Source organism: Cygnus atratus, chromosome 2 (assembly GCF_013377495.2).
Source record: "Cygnus atratus isolate AKBS03 ecotype Queensland, Australia chromosome 2, CAtr_DNAZoo_HiC_assembly, whole genome shotgun sequence".
Lineage (NCBI taxonomy): Eukaryota > Metazoa > Chordata > Aves > Anseriformes > Anatidae > Cygnus > Cygnus atratus.
The window spans coordinates 108,265,898-108,280,240 of NC_066363.1; the positions used below are offsets into that span (position 1 = coordinate 108,265,898).

The 14,343-nt window shown below is 40.7% G+C and overlaps 1 protein-coding gene across 5 annotated transcripts in view; it reads left to right on the forward strand.

Moving 5' to 3' along the window:
- The window catches only part of EPB41L3 (erythrocyte membrane protein band 4.1 like 3), a 97,215-nt gene that overhangs the window by 54,370 nt on the left and 28,502 nt on the right, over positions 1–14,343 (forward strand). For all 5 annotated transcript variants that reach the window (XM_035564166.2, XM_050709056.1, XM_050709057.1 and 2 more), the window contains exons 4-9: positions 1,612–1,716; positions 4,041–4,083; positions 7,726–7,801; positions 9,081–9,299; positions 9,632–9,719; positions 12,995–13,147. In XM_035564166.2, the coding sequence (XP_035420059.1) occupies positions 1,612–1,716; positions 4,041–4,083; positions 7,726–7,801; positions 9,081–9,299; positions 9,632–9,719; positions 12,995–13,147 (684 nt within the window). The remainder of the gene's footprint in view (positions 1–1,611; positions 1,717–4,040; positions 4,084–7,725; positions 7,802–9,080; positions 9,300–9,631; positions 9,720–12,994; positions 13,148–14,343) is intronic.

A 14,343-nucleotide genomic window follows, 5' to 3' on the forward strand; every position in this document is an offset into this window, starting at 1 on the left:
AAAAAATAAATTCCGCTACACAATTTACTCCATCATTGCTCCTAATGTTTTTGTCGAGTGTTAAACAGCAACCGTATTTTTATTTATTTATTTATTTTGTTATTTTTTGTTGGCTTGCTTACCACTTCTAAAATAGTTTGAGGCCAGCTTTGGGCTCCGCAGTTTTGTTGGCATAGCCCTGTCAGTTTGGATTGTGAAATATTTGCACAGCCCGGCCAACACTGCTGGGCTGGCAGTGTGGTATGGGTGCAGCTGTATTGACAGAGGAACATTTTCCTCCACTACGTTTGTATAGCTCAGAGAGCTGGAGCAGGAAGGAAAGCGCTCGTGCCCACCAAGGGGCTCTGGTGAAACTGCTGTTGTGGTGGGGTGATGTAGTGCCTAAGGGACGTGGGTCCAAGTGGGTGACCTTTGAGGAATGACAGGCTGTCATGAATGTACTCGGCGTAACATGACCACAAATGGCCACTGCATAGCGTAGACAGAAGACAACAATCTCTGTAGTGCTCTGGATTTGTCCTCATTATTTTAATGAAGATGAGTTTGGAAGAAGCATTCTGTCTGCTTTTGTTTCAGCCTTCTGTGTTGCTTTTGAAGTAACTAGTGTATTTCCATTCTGCTTAAAGTCATGTGTATGTTACAGATAAAGAAACTGGCTGGCTGACATCAACTAAAATATTTATGTGTGTGTGTGTGTTTGAAATGAAGTGGTGAGGTTTTTCCATTAGCTGAGGTGCATGTAGGGAAGCAGACAATGCCTGATGGCCCAAATAATTTTGAATTCTTTGTCACAACTAATGCATATTAAAGTTGGCATGGGTAGCTTATAAAGAGGACATTTCTATCTGTGTATTTTTTTTAAGATTTTTTTTCAATGTCATATAAAACACTAAGAAATAGAATGACCTGAATTTTTGCTGTCCAATATGAGAGAGACTATGATGCTTCTGCAAAGAGCTCTTGCTGTAGACAGTGAGATATCTTTTCATATAACATGTTAGCAATAAAGAAGATGAGTGGAACACCGGAAAACTGCTTTCTTACCTAATTGCATTCCCTGTGAGATACTAGGCTCTCATTGATTTCAGTAGATGGTATATTACGTTCCCCTACATATTAGACAGAGAAGGATCCTGGAATCAGTCCACAATGTTACTGAAGCAAGACATCTCCACGTTTGGCTTTTCCTCCAGTGGATTGCCCCCAAGTCACATCTCTGATAATCCATTAGAGGGAATATTTTGTACCGTTGCCTGTTACTGCTGTTGCAAACAAAGGGAACTGTGGTTTATTGAGATATGACCTCAGAATAAATTTGAAGTTGCAATTTCTGAAAGACAGAAGAGCTCTTTTAATTGAAACTTGAAACATGACATGTACTGCCTTACTTTTAACTCCACAACAAGACCTGAGTTTTTATGAAAAACAGATTTGCCCCATTCAGCAGATTCTTATGAAGCTCTGATCAATATGTCTGAAAAATGGAAGAGTTGAAATAGATCATGTCTGAGTTACAAATTCGAGGATTAAACATAAAAAGTGTTATTTTAATTGTTATATTACTTTATTTTTCAAAGGTGATTTTTTTGTTTGTTTGTTTATTTCCCACAGAAACGTTCCAGAGGTCAAGTGCTATTTGACAAAGTGTGTGAGCATCTGAATCTTTTGGAAAAAGACTACTTCGGGCTAACATACAGAGACACAGAAAACCAAAAGGTAACCTACAAAATGTTGGTTGGCCTTCAGCAACCTGACAGTTGGACATCAGAGCTCCCCTGATGCATCCCCAGACAGTTGCAAACAATCCCAAAGCTGTTTTTGTCTTCCTCATCAAGTTACATATATGTATCTAGAGATGTTATTTTTTATAACTGATTGTACCTCCTGAGAGCATCCCCTGGGCTTCCTTGGCTTACCTCTGTGTGGGCTATTAATGACATGAAAGAAGTTAGTCATGTACATGGCTCTCTTTCTAGTATGAATATTTCATTACTGCCATAGATAAAAGTCAGATTCACATTTCTGTAGATATTTTTAAGCATATAATATTAAAATATGGCTTATTTAATACGATGGTTCGGATACAGATAGGCAGGAGTTGCTTCACTGCTAAGAAGTTTTGACTTCAAATCTTGACCTACCTTGTCTTATGCATTATGTTTGATTTGGCTAAAGACATAAGTCTTCAGAAGCAGTCAGCAGCAATAGTGAATCTTATTCTGCATATCTATGGCTCAACTTTAACATTAAATGAACTGTGTATTAGCCATGTGCAAGATGATCTAAGCTTTGGGTAATAAACATATTTTTATGGACACGTGAAAGAGAGAGTATCAAAGGCTAACTTAAACGCTGTGTGTGTTTTGGGGCATTTTAAGACAAATATTTTGAAAGAATCCAGCAACAAAACTTCTTAGCAAGATATGCCACGGTCCAGCAGAGATCACCAGGTGATATTTTGTGCTTTGTATGTCCTCAAAGGTCTTCCCTGATGAAGCTGGAGATATTACTACCTCTTTAGCTCTTTATGTCCTGTGAGAACAACAGCTTTATTTTCTAGGCTTCCTTTTTATTTCAGTTATATATGATACAAAAGAAATTGGTGGGTTTTTGTTTCTCTCTTCCCCTTTCTTTACAGACTTCTAAATATGAGGATTTTGTTCCTGTTTCAGAAAGTCACTTAAGCAGACACTTGATCCATGCTAGTCCAAGATAACACTTCAGCATATACTTAGTTAAGTTAAGCAGATGTTTAAGTACATTTCCAGATAGGTATGCTTTCCTGTACTGGAAAGAAAAAAATGCATGCATTACTAATGGGTGGCTTAGAAGTACCAAACATTTATAGATTACCAGTTACTTTACAGAGCTAAGCAGCTAAAAACCAACTGACACCATGTTTATAGATCAATAACATGCAAATTTCTAATGTCAGAGTACTTAGCAATTCACCTCCATCCTCTGCCAGATAACTTCCAGGCAGACAATAACGTCACATTTGAAAACAGAAATCATGATGCACCTTTCATAGAGGCGCATAGTGTGCTTTTACAGAAAGCTTGGAAATGGCTGGAACTCTTCGGGCTCATGTTTTGCACCACTGACTGGATTTGGACAGCTGCAAACTGGTTGTTTTTGTTGGGTGTGGGAGTTTTTGTGTTCTGCCCGTTTGATATTTCTTTAATATTTTTTCTATGATACATCTGTTTTTCTTTCTTTGGACAAAGTGGAACTTTCCTCAGGGAGGCAAACTTTATGTTCTGGGCTGTGTGAGGCATTTTAAATATTAATTTGATTCCGTTAGAGGACGAGGCACTGGCACAGGGTCTCTCCCTCCCAGTATCTCTCCCGGGGCAGTGCCCTATGAACAGCAAGCTCTGGCTGCAGCAGCAGCAATAAGAGACCCCAAGCTGCTGCTCGCCTCCTCTGGAGGAACTTGGTCTCAGCCAGCAAAGCTCCTTGGCATTAGGGGAAGTAGTAGCACATCTCTGTGACAATCTCCGACCTCCTTAACTGGGTTTATGTGCTATCTTCTTGCCTAGCCACCAGCCTCGGATGGCATGGATTGGGGGTGGTCTGGGCTGCAACTCTGCCCCGGGTCCCCCCACTCTCCACCGTGCCCTTGTGCTAGCAGGGGGTTGCGAACGAGGCAATGCCCTATGGCACACTTGTGTGTCTGTGACATGGCTTTTCAGCACATTCAGCCCTTCCACAATTCAAGAAAAAGAATTAAAAAATTATTAACAAGCTTGTAGAAATTTAATTGGCATTGTCCCAGGAGATACATTAGAAAAAAGGTTTCTGTTAATTTTTTTTTAATATTTTTTAATTTCAACCTTGCCCCTCTCCAGCTTCTAGAAAGATCAGAAACAATCCAGATTCTACATGCTGAAAGTTACCATAATCCCTGCTTAATGCTGCTCCAAAGAGGAAGGGGTGGGCATGCAGGTTTTCTAACTTTGTCTCATAGCACTGTTTTAGAAATGATGTTGATTGTACTTTCTAACTCAAATTGAAAAAAGGAAACATTTTCTTTTCAGAATTGGTTGGACCCTGCCAAGGAAATCAAAAAGCAGATCCGAAGTAAGTTTGTTATTGTTTGTGTGTTTCTTTCAGGGATTCTGGAAAACATTTCCTTCTTGTGTTCCCAGACCCCAGAATCTGAAAAAATCCTTTTGCCCTCCATACAGTTTTTTCTGTTGTCTGCTGCTGACAATAGGCATGGCCTAAGTTTCTCAATGAGTGTGGTCTCTTACGTATGGATAGCCACCTCGCAGAGGCCTGGTGGGCTACAAAACCTCTTCTCTCATTGACTCCAGCCTCCGTTGTGACAAAGGGACAAAGCTGGTGCCCCCAATGTGGTGTCCCAAGCTGGAAGACCCCAGTGGGAGACCCACTAAAGAGCTGTAGTACCACTCGTTCCACTGTGGTCACAACCCCTCCAAGAGCCGTCCATAGGAAATGTGAGGGTGCCCTGTCACTGATGGGCAAGAGATCTGCCCCACTGGACGTCCCTGTGGTGTGAGTGCTCCTCGCCCCGGCCGCCTGCTCATGGGGGCTATGGGGCAGGTGGTTTGGGGCCACAGCCCCCTTGTCCCCACCTTTCAGTGTATAAGGCAGCACGGAGCTCGCTTCCCCCTGGGGTGATGAAACCTCATCTTGGAGCTGAAGTTTCAGAGTCGTCTTCATCCTGTCTCTGGAACAAGAATTACCCACGTGTTTACCCCATAAAGAGTTCAGGCAGTTACTCAGGCTCGTAACACATGAAGTTCCGTTACTGAAAACAACTTGACATTTGCAGAGATGCAAAAACCTGAAGTTTGACATTAAACAACATAACCCTAGGGACTAGGCCGTGTATATAAGTTATTTCTTTATGTTACTGATATTTATATCAAATCCAGGAACACTTGTTAGTACCCCACATTGAAATGTTTTAATGATGCAAAGATAGTGCTCTAAAATATCTTCCCTTCCTGCATGTCAAAAGCTTGAACTTTGCTTCTAAAATGACCATTCAATTTGTACAGAATCAGTCAATTTTCTGCTTCACGTGAATATTTTAAAAAGCCCCGTTGTTAAATTTAGCTGTCTGCTGCATTAGAAATTCAAAAATGTCTGGAAGGAAAACTGTGTCAGGGCTGCCAGGCTTGAAACTTGACCTGCCTTTTTTTTCATCCTCACTTTTTCAAATTGATGAAATGTTTGTGTGTGTTACTTTTTTTTTTTTTTTTTGGCAGGAAAACCTCAGCATTTTTGTCTTTGCAGGTTTTGTAAATAACCTAGCACCTGTGCTTTTACAAGCAAACACATCTGGTGGTTCACATTTTTTGGATCAGGTCTGGCAAATGAGTCATTCCCCTCTCTGTAATTCAAAGGGTTACTTGACACTGACTGCAAAGCTTCCTCTGCTTCTCTGAGCAACTGCACCTTTCCACCAGTATTATTTTCATTACAAGTTAAATGATCGGCAATGAAGAACAATGAAAATCTGTGCTCCATTGTATGCCTTTTTTCAGTCTGTGGAGAAGGTGGCTCTGGAGAGGAAGGTGCTGTAGACCTTCTTGAGTCAGGTTATGCTGATTGTCAATGCAAGTAAAGCAGCTCAGCTTCAAACTGCTGATGTGAAATGCATTTAATATGTGCCCAAGCCATGAGTTGGATAGTGAAAGGTAGTGACAGCGAGAGATTAAGCAGGGCAGAAAAGTCTAGTCCTGGACATGGAGCTGGGGACAGTTGTATTTGCAGGAGATGACAGTGATAATTTGCTTGCTCTGGAGAATTCACTGTAGAATTTTGGAACAAGAGAAGTATGGAAAAGTAGGACTCTTACACATGATCCTTTTCATGAGTGGTAAAAAAAAAATACATATATCATCCTGCTTACTGAGTGCTGTACTGCACTCAGATATTCTTGATTCCACTGCAAACAGATTTCATTCCAGTGTCTAAGAAACAAGGTCATCGCTGTGTTTACAGCCTCTGGTTCACATCCCATTAGTTTTAACCCACTATGTTTTATTTTAGCCCCTGTAGTTCAGGGAGAAGGCTTCTTACTTAGTTACCTTAACTGGCCATGCTCCCAAGGGTTATAGAGTAGGTTTCATTTATTTTTGTGTGTGCTGGAAGCATGGGCACAGATTTTTCAGGCTGTGGTTTTTGAGGCCCCCAGCCCTCCACTGTGGAGGGCAGCAATGGGACCGTGCCCCATCCTCGCTGCTGGCCAAATCTTCCTTCCACCAGGTTTTATGGTGCAAGGGAGTGGAAAAGGTCCTGGAATAAGGAGCCTGAAAATTTCACCAAGAGGTGAAACCCTGATGGTAAATGTCAAAGACTTATTGTGCATACAGCTGGTTTTCTTGGGTTTTCATGGATGACCATAGCAAATGGGACTGGATAGGATGAGATTTTCTTGAAGTCTCTAAGTAAATACTCCCAAACATCCAATCAGGAAAACCTTACAGCATTTCCAGGCAAGCAGATGTTCACTCTGCCCAGAATATAAGCTTCCTATACCAGAGAGTGTACCAGATACACCACCAAGACCCATGATCATTGGGAGTTACCTAGGCACAGGGTACTTCTGGATCAAAGATAGGGGAAAAACCTTGCTCTGCAGGGTTTATAAGGAGGAATACTGTTTTTCACAGCATTCATGAGCACTTTGTCATTACACAGCCAATATGGGACCTTTTGAGAGATTTATTCTAGTTAGATTTGTAATTGGATGTCAACACATTTCAGAAAACTCAAATGTTTGCTTTGGCTTTGGTTACAGAAATACTGTAACTTACAGTAGAACTGCAGGTGAAGAGGTGTATCCTGCAACAAAGGCCTCAGAGAAAATCCTGTTCACGAGATACCACCACGTTGCTTGTTAACATGTTCTTGTTTGGGGTTTTGTTACTGCTTTTCATTTGCTTTAGAGATATGCACTAGTATAACCTCTCCACTTCTAAATAACAGCATTCATATTTACATTGCTGTGTTCAACACTTTCTGGTTTTCAGTCTTTGTATTCTTTCAGGACAACATCTAAAAGTAGCACTCCAAAACTCTTTTCACTAAATATTTGCAGTGATGCAAACCAGTTATCCCAGGGGTGATCTAAATTGACCAAAATTACTAACTGGGAATTTCCTGGTGTTCTGTGCTTAAGGCCTTTTTTTCAGCTGTGGTGCCTGTGTTTGTCCTTGCAGTTTTGTCAGCACAGTAATTTCTGCCTGCTGGCAGCAGGAGCTATGTGCTGAGGCAGCACCCTGAGATGATGCGGCTGAGCTGCCCTGGGCAAAGCCCATCCAGCACATCACCCCAATCAGCTGCCCGAGTGAACCCTAGCTTGCCGTGTTTCCAGTGCCTGCGTTTTGGGTTTTTGGTTTTAACACATGTATAGGCTGTGTTTTCAGATGGTTAATTCCAGTAAACTTTTTTTTTTTTTTCAGACTGAATTTTTCTAAGTATTAGCAATAAATTGCTACTCCCTTAGAGCCCTCGCTTCAGTGAAAATCTTACTAAATAAGAAAAGAGCTGTAAGATCTGATCTAATACCATAATTATGAAACAGAAAAGAAGTATCATCAGAAAGATATACAGGAAAGAGATACCATATCCTGTTCTTATTAATTTCTTGACTGGGGTGTTTTTAAGTCTGCTGGTAAGTGAACAGCATGAACATCTTCATTTGCACTTACATTGTACTTTCAGTAAACCTGTGTTCTCTTCCAGGTGGTGCTTGGCAGTTTGCATTTAATGTGAAATTCTACCCTCCAGACCCTGCCCAGCTATCTGAAGATATTACCAGGTGTTTAAAGCATTAAATACCTTTCTAGAAGGGGCTTAAAGGCTGTTTCTGAGAGCACTTATTCTCTAATTATCCAAGAAAAGGAATGTTTTGTATTCCCATTGGCTTTCTTTCTCTTACGAGCTTATGGAAAATATGTGATGCTTTGGCAGAAAAGACACTGTGAACAGTGTTTAGTCCTCTGAGCTCAGACAACTTTCTTTTTTATAATTTAACCTCAAAATCAAGCTTTTCCAATATGCATATTCTTGAGAGTTGATTTTAATTTTCACAGAGATGCCTAATGCCCCTTTTTGCCAGTGGTAACAAGATTTTACTGTCAGCAAAATGGTAACTGTGAAAGGAAAGAATGGGGATGAAAATGAGCATGCTTGTCAATTTTATGTGTCACTGGCTAGGTGTGCTGTTGGTGTGCATGGTATGGTGAGTGTGGTGGTAACGAAGTCAGGTAGCTCTGCAACCTGCACCTCTGCTGAAGGGAAGGATTTTTTTTTTGTGTGTGTAACTGGGTTCAAGACACAGAGGTTATATCTGCAGTAAAGTGCTTGGGAACATTTCCAAATTCCTCCTAACCCACCTAACTGAGTGCACGTCCCAGTTCTCTATCAGCTCCATGTTGGGGTAGGCTGTGTTAGTTGTTACACCAAAAATCATACCTGACCTCCAAACAAGGGCATTCTGTCATCAGGCTTGTAGCAAAGCTTGTGGAGGACTCGGGAGCTCTCTCTCACCCTTAAATCCCCGAGGGAACTCCGTGCCTTAACCACAAAGCCAACACGCTTCACTTTATTTCTGGATTCTTCTTTCTGGTGATTATCTGGTGATCCCTTGCACTGCTTGTCATTGTGCTTTTAACAGCATGTACCATTTAAATGTGTTTTTGAGAAAGCTTCATGGTTTGCTAAGGAGACATCTTTTGAACCGCTTGGAGTTCAGCTACCCCTTAGGGAACATTATTTATCCTTAAAGAAAAAAAAATATCAGTTAGCAATATATCTCAGTGATTTATTATCGAAAACAATGGGGTAATTCACCATCTGGACCACAAAACAAAATAGCAACCCATTTTGTTAAGAAATCTCCATGCAGTTTTGTAAAGATTAATTAAGCATTGCTACCCACAAGTTAGGCAAAGGATGGTTTTAATTCTCATTATCCTTGCTAATGCCTGAAAAACCTTGAGCTTGGGAGTTTTCTGCCCGTCAGCAGAGGACCCCTGGCTCCTTGCCGCTTTGTTGCTGGTGGGCCCTGTCTGAGCGGTGGTGGTGCTCCCCTGCAGGTACTACCTCTGCTTGCAGCTGAGAGATGACATCGTGTCCGGCCGGCTGCCCTGCTCCTTCGTCACGCTCGCCCTGCTGGGCTCCTACACCGTGCAGTCCGAGCTTGGCGACTACGACCCTGACGAGTATGGCAGCGACTACGTCAGCGAATTCCGCTTTGCGCTGAATCACACTAAGGAGCTGGAAGATAAGGTGATCGAGCTGCACAAGAGCCACAGGTAGGATGGATGGAGGCCGTAGCCTGCCTTCAGGTACGTCCTGCAGCATAAGGAAATGTTGAAACCTGCTGTTACGTACTTCTGAAGTGACGGCACTTAATAAAAGTACTTTTTGGACGTGACTCCTCTCTGTGCCTTCAGTTAGAGAAGAGATAACATGAAAGCATGAAAGATAACAGTGTTTTCACCAGAGCTTCAGCTCTGATAGGTGCCGTGCTATTTAAGGGATACAGCTTCAGTTGTGACAGGCTGAAAATGTCTTCCAGGTGCTGGATTTTAATTCATGTTCTGTTTCCTTAACACTGATGCTAGAATTGGTTGCTTTTCCTCAGGGGAATGACACCTGCAGAGGCTGAGATGCATTTTCTGGAGAATGCCAAGAAGTTATCAATGTATGGAGTAGATCTCCATCATGCTAAGGTATGGACTACAGTTCTTCCTGCAGGGAGCCTACAACAGTCATCTTTCTCATGTGGCATAGTACTTGAATATGCATGGACAGCCTGATTTATTCTTTCTGGTTTGGGACAGGCAGATTGGGGAATAAATCACTGGTCAACATGAGGAAAGGTGGCTCCTGGGATAATCATAAATATTTCTTGTAACTGTAACACAATTTAGCCTATAGATTCAAAGATGTTGCACATCAACGTTTCGTGTTAATTGAACAACCAAATCCTTGGGAAAAAATACTGAATGGACACAGTAATGAGAAAGGATTTTAGAAGCTGTCCAAAAAGTGATCAATTGTCATTTCATTCAGCTACATTTTTCTATTTAATAAGGCCAAGTATGGTATCTTAGCTAGATAAGCAGATCATTTCTAACACTGCAAAGAATTCTGAAGCAATTATTTAGCTGTGCTGGAAACCTAATCGGATTGATAGTCATAGGGAGACAGCGTCTGGTCTCTCTTCTGAAGTGTCATCGTTGCAGTTGACTGGAAGGGAAGTAATGCTGCTGGAAGCGTTCTCCCATGACGAGGTGGTTTCTCTAATCATCAGCAGGTTAAGATAGGACCAAAAAAATAATCATGCTTATTGTGGCTTGGGAAAGCCACCTGCCAGCTTTCTGTTTGTTCATGGCTTTTTTTTTTTTTTTTTCTCCATATAAATAATTACTTCACTCTTCAATTTTTCTTCACTTTTCAAAGTAAGGTTGAGGGATTTTAACATCTCTGAGGTTAGCAAGCATCCTTGGCAATGAGTACCGAACAAAGACTTCTGAGCTGTGGAGAGCACTGCATTTCCTGTACAGGTCAAATTTCTGTGAGCCTGTTTTTATGCTGCAGCAGATCCTTTCAAGAACTGAGATAAATTTGCAGCTTGGATCTTGAAAGGGCATGCAACCATGTCCCTGGAGCATTTCATAGGAACTGTGCATGTGTGTTACAGAATTCAAGGTAATCTTTTGTGTTCTGTTAATTGCCTTCACTGAAAATGAAAAATATGGGTATGGCTCAATGGGCAGCACTTGACCAGGAAGCATGCCACTGCTTTTCCTGTGTCTTGCAGATAGGTACAAAATCTTGAGGCACATTTGGAACAGAGATAGAAACAGATTGATGAATGTCACTCAGTAGCTTTTTTTAAACACCCTTTGTCCAACACAAAGAAATCTGCAGAACAGCAACAAAGTGAGTTCCTGCTCTAAATATGTTGCAGGCTTCATTACCGAAAATTTGACATAGCATGGCATTAAGACCTGAGTATTTTTCAGAATACTGGAGAAAGGCTGTGAAATTTAAGACAGGGTGTCCTTAGGTAACCTTTCTTTTTTTTTTCCCCTACAAAATATCAGTGTCTAGTTTTACTTTTCTGTTCTTCATATTGAAAGACTCAGAGCAAACGAAGTTGTCAGTCAAACCAATCTCTCTCTAAAGTGATGTTCTTAATAGAGAAAGCTGCACTGGTAACTGAATTGGGTCTGTCTGTGGAGTAAGAAATCCAATGATAATCTTGGAAACTGAGCTAAAAGTAGGAAAACTAGAATCTTCATGAGAAGCAGCACTTGGTTTTAATTAGGTCTTCTGGTGAGATGGGATAGTATCAGGCTGTGGGACCTGCGTCTCTATGGATGCCTTTTTGAAGTTGTGCAGTGGCAGATGTCTCTGTGTCAACGTCAATTCATTAAGGCTGTGCAGGTATTCAAGTTACTCAACAGATGCTGGGCTTGCCAACTGCTGTTAAAACTAGCTCTCAATTACCTAGCACAGGGCTACAATTAAGAATGTGTTCAGATGGATAGATTTGTCCTCTGGGCTGTCAGCAGTCTGACAAAACCTCCCATTCGTATGCAGAGCTATGGGTATGTGCAGCTCAGCATCTTGTGCCTCAGAAGTCAGAGCAAAGAGCGTTGTGTTCTGTGCAACTGCATAGCTCCTGAAAAACAGCCAAATTCTCCTCGTACTCGGGTTTTGTTTTACGCCAGTAGTATCACATTGAAAAGCAGTTTCTGACACCAAAAAACACAAAAGAAGCCTTGAATGGATTGAGGTCTGCTGCAAAGGTGGGGAGGAAGAAAGGAAGCACTTCTCAGCAAGGTTTTAAGAAAGTATACCAAAAGAAGCAGCCCCTTTCATCTGCAGCTACATGCCATATTTGAGCATGTGCGTTTCAAGCATTTTGCAGTCAGTGTGATCACAGACAATGAGATTTCATTTTTAAAAATGTATTCACTGTATTTAAACATTACTCGTTTCTTAGGAAGTTGTAAAACTGAAGTCTGCTGAAAAAATTAACTTTCTCTCTTCTGCAGTACCTCACAATGTTATCACATGAGATCTTTATTTAGAAAAAAAGATGTCTTTTGGGGTGTTATACCATCATTGTTGGAACATACATCCTTTATTGATACGTATTTTTTTAACACTGGAGTGACCTTGTGGTACTAATTTGTTGTTGTGTCTCTGACTTTAAAAGCATCCTTATTTTTTTTAATTCAAACTGTGCTGTAGCCTTTTCATCTGACCATGTGTGCCTTTGTGCTCATCTTGAAATATAATTAAATTTTCACTGCGTGCTTAAAAAATGTTTGGAAAAATAGCAGAAAATTATTAATTCACTTTATGATTATCATACAATGACATCTCCATAGCTGACTTTTACAACATTAAGTTATTTTAAAATAATTACCACAGGACTCTGTGCTTTAAGGTGGACGTTTCTTTTCTCTCGAACTATTAGTACTTAGCTAAATGAAAAAAAAATTTACAGGCTAGTGGTAATGGTAAACACTGAAGATTGGCTTGAGACTGAAGATCGACTTTGAGAAAAAAATCTGTCTGATTCACAAGGCTTAGTCATGGAGAATGGGTGATGCTGGGACTGGTAAATGTGTATGCAGTCCTACTTACTTTCAATCTTGTATTTATCCTAATGACCTTAAGAAGTAATTAAAGTGTTCTATATGGTTAATATCATTATTTTAATACCACCTAAAGTGAAACCCCCTCATTTTGGAGTCTTTCTAAAAGATGAGATAACTTCCACGACACTCAGGTTCTGATCCTGCCCAACCTTACTATTATTTGCATGAATGCAGTCAATGAGTAGTGTAGCTCTCAGAAATAAGGTCACTGTAGCTGACGCATTAAAGATTTGTAGCTCAGACAGAAGCACAGTAGACAAGAATCTATAGTACTATTGAATTTGAAGAGAGAAGTATTCAACAAAGTACATTGCTTGCTTTTCTAGGATTCTGAAGGAGTGGAAATCATGTTAGGAGTTTGTGCAAGCGGCCTCTTAATATATCGAGACCGACTCAGAATAAATAGATTTGCCTGGCCAAAGGTTCTGAAAATCTCCTACAAGAGGAACAACTTCTACATCAAAATCCGACCAGGGGAGGTAAGGGCAACCTGAAACTCTTCAGTGAACGAACCTTTTCCAAAAACCTGTGTTCTCATTGATTTGTTGATTTGTCATGTCTTACAGCCCTTTAACATTCCTCTTCATTTATATTTTTTTAATTTGTGCTGATTTTCTTAGGAAAGAGTAGGTAAATACTTTATTTAAAATACAGGTAAAATCTTCTTTGGTGTTTTTCTGTTTACATCCATGAACTAATGTAAACAGTAAACATGGTCATCTGCATGCAAAAAGCTAATCCATGTTATGAATACTTTGGGCATTTAAGTAATGTATTGCTTATCCATGGAGTGCTCGTTATCCACCAACATGTTGTATATTAAATTAGTGTCTATTCATCTTGCACGGTAAGATGCAAACAGGCCATACCAAATTTTATAAGCATATCAGATTAGTAAATTTGGGGTCTAAGTCGAAATTTGGAGACTCATAAAAATGGAGTCCAGCATCCATCATTCAGCATTTTTAGTAGCTACATGCATTAGCCCTTCCAGGCTCATAGGAGCTCATGTTCTAACACGGAAGAAAGTGATGTGAAATCTCGTACAGTGAGTGCCCTCTTGTGGCTCAGCCGCACGCATAGCAAATACACCACTGGTAACGTGTGTCTGTCTACCTCATGTGGTGAGCATGCACTAACACAGAAATAAGATGATAAATCTTAGCAAAAATCCCAGGAAGAGTTCAAGATCATCATAAACAAAAGGGTCTCCATTTGAACTGCTGGAATAGTAATTGGACTGTGATGGATTAAAAATCCATGGCATAGTAATCGGACTGTGATGGATTAAAAATACATGTATATCCATTTTAGAGGTTGGAGCTATATAGCAGGACAGAAATCACCTGGTTGAGGACTGGCATTTCTCCCTTAATGCAATATGGCAGTTGGGAGTCCTGAGCCAATGTCTCCAGTACTGGCTTCATAACTGACCTGGGAAATCTACTGAGGTCACCACCTGCATCGGGGCTTGAGCAGTTGTAGAGCTGTAAACCAAAATCCACAAACCTACATCCTCTGCCTCACAGCAGACACAGTCTTAGTCACCAACTTCCCAGTCTTGAATTTAATTTAAAAGACAAAAAACAAAACGAATAGCCACTGATGTTCCTTCCCAATGCCTGCAGTCAAGCTCTCCACCATTGATTTCCTACTGAGCTCTGCTGGTCTTGGT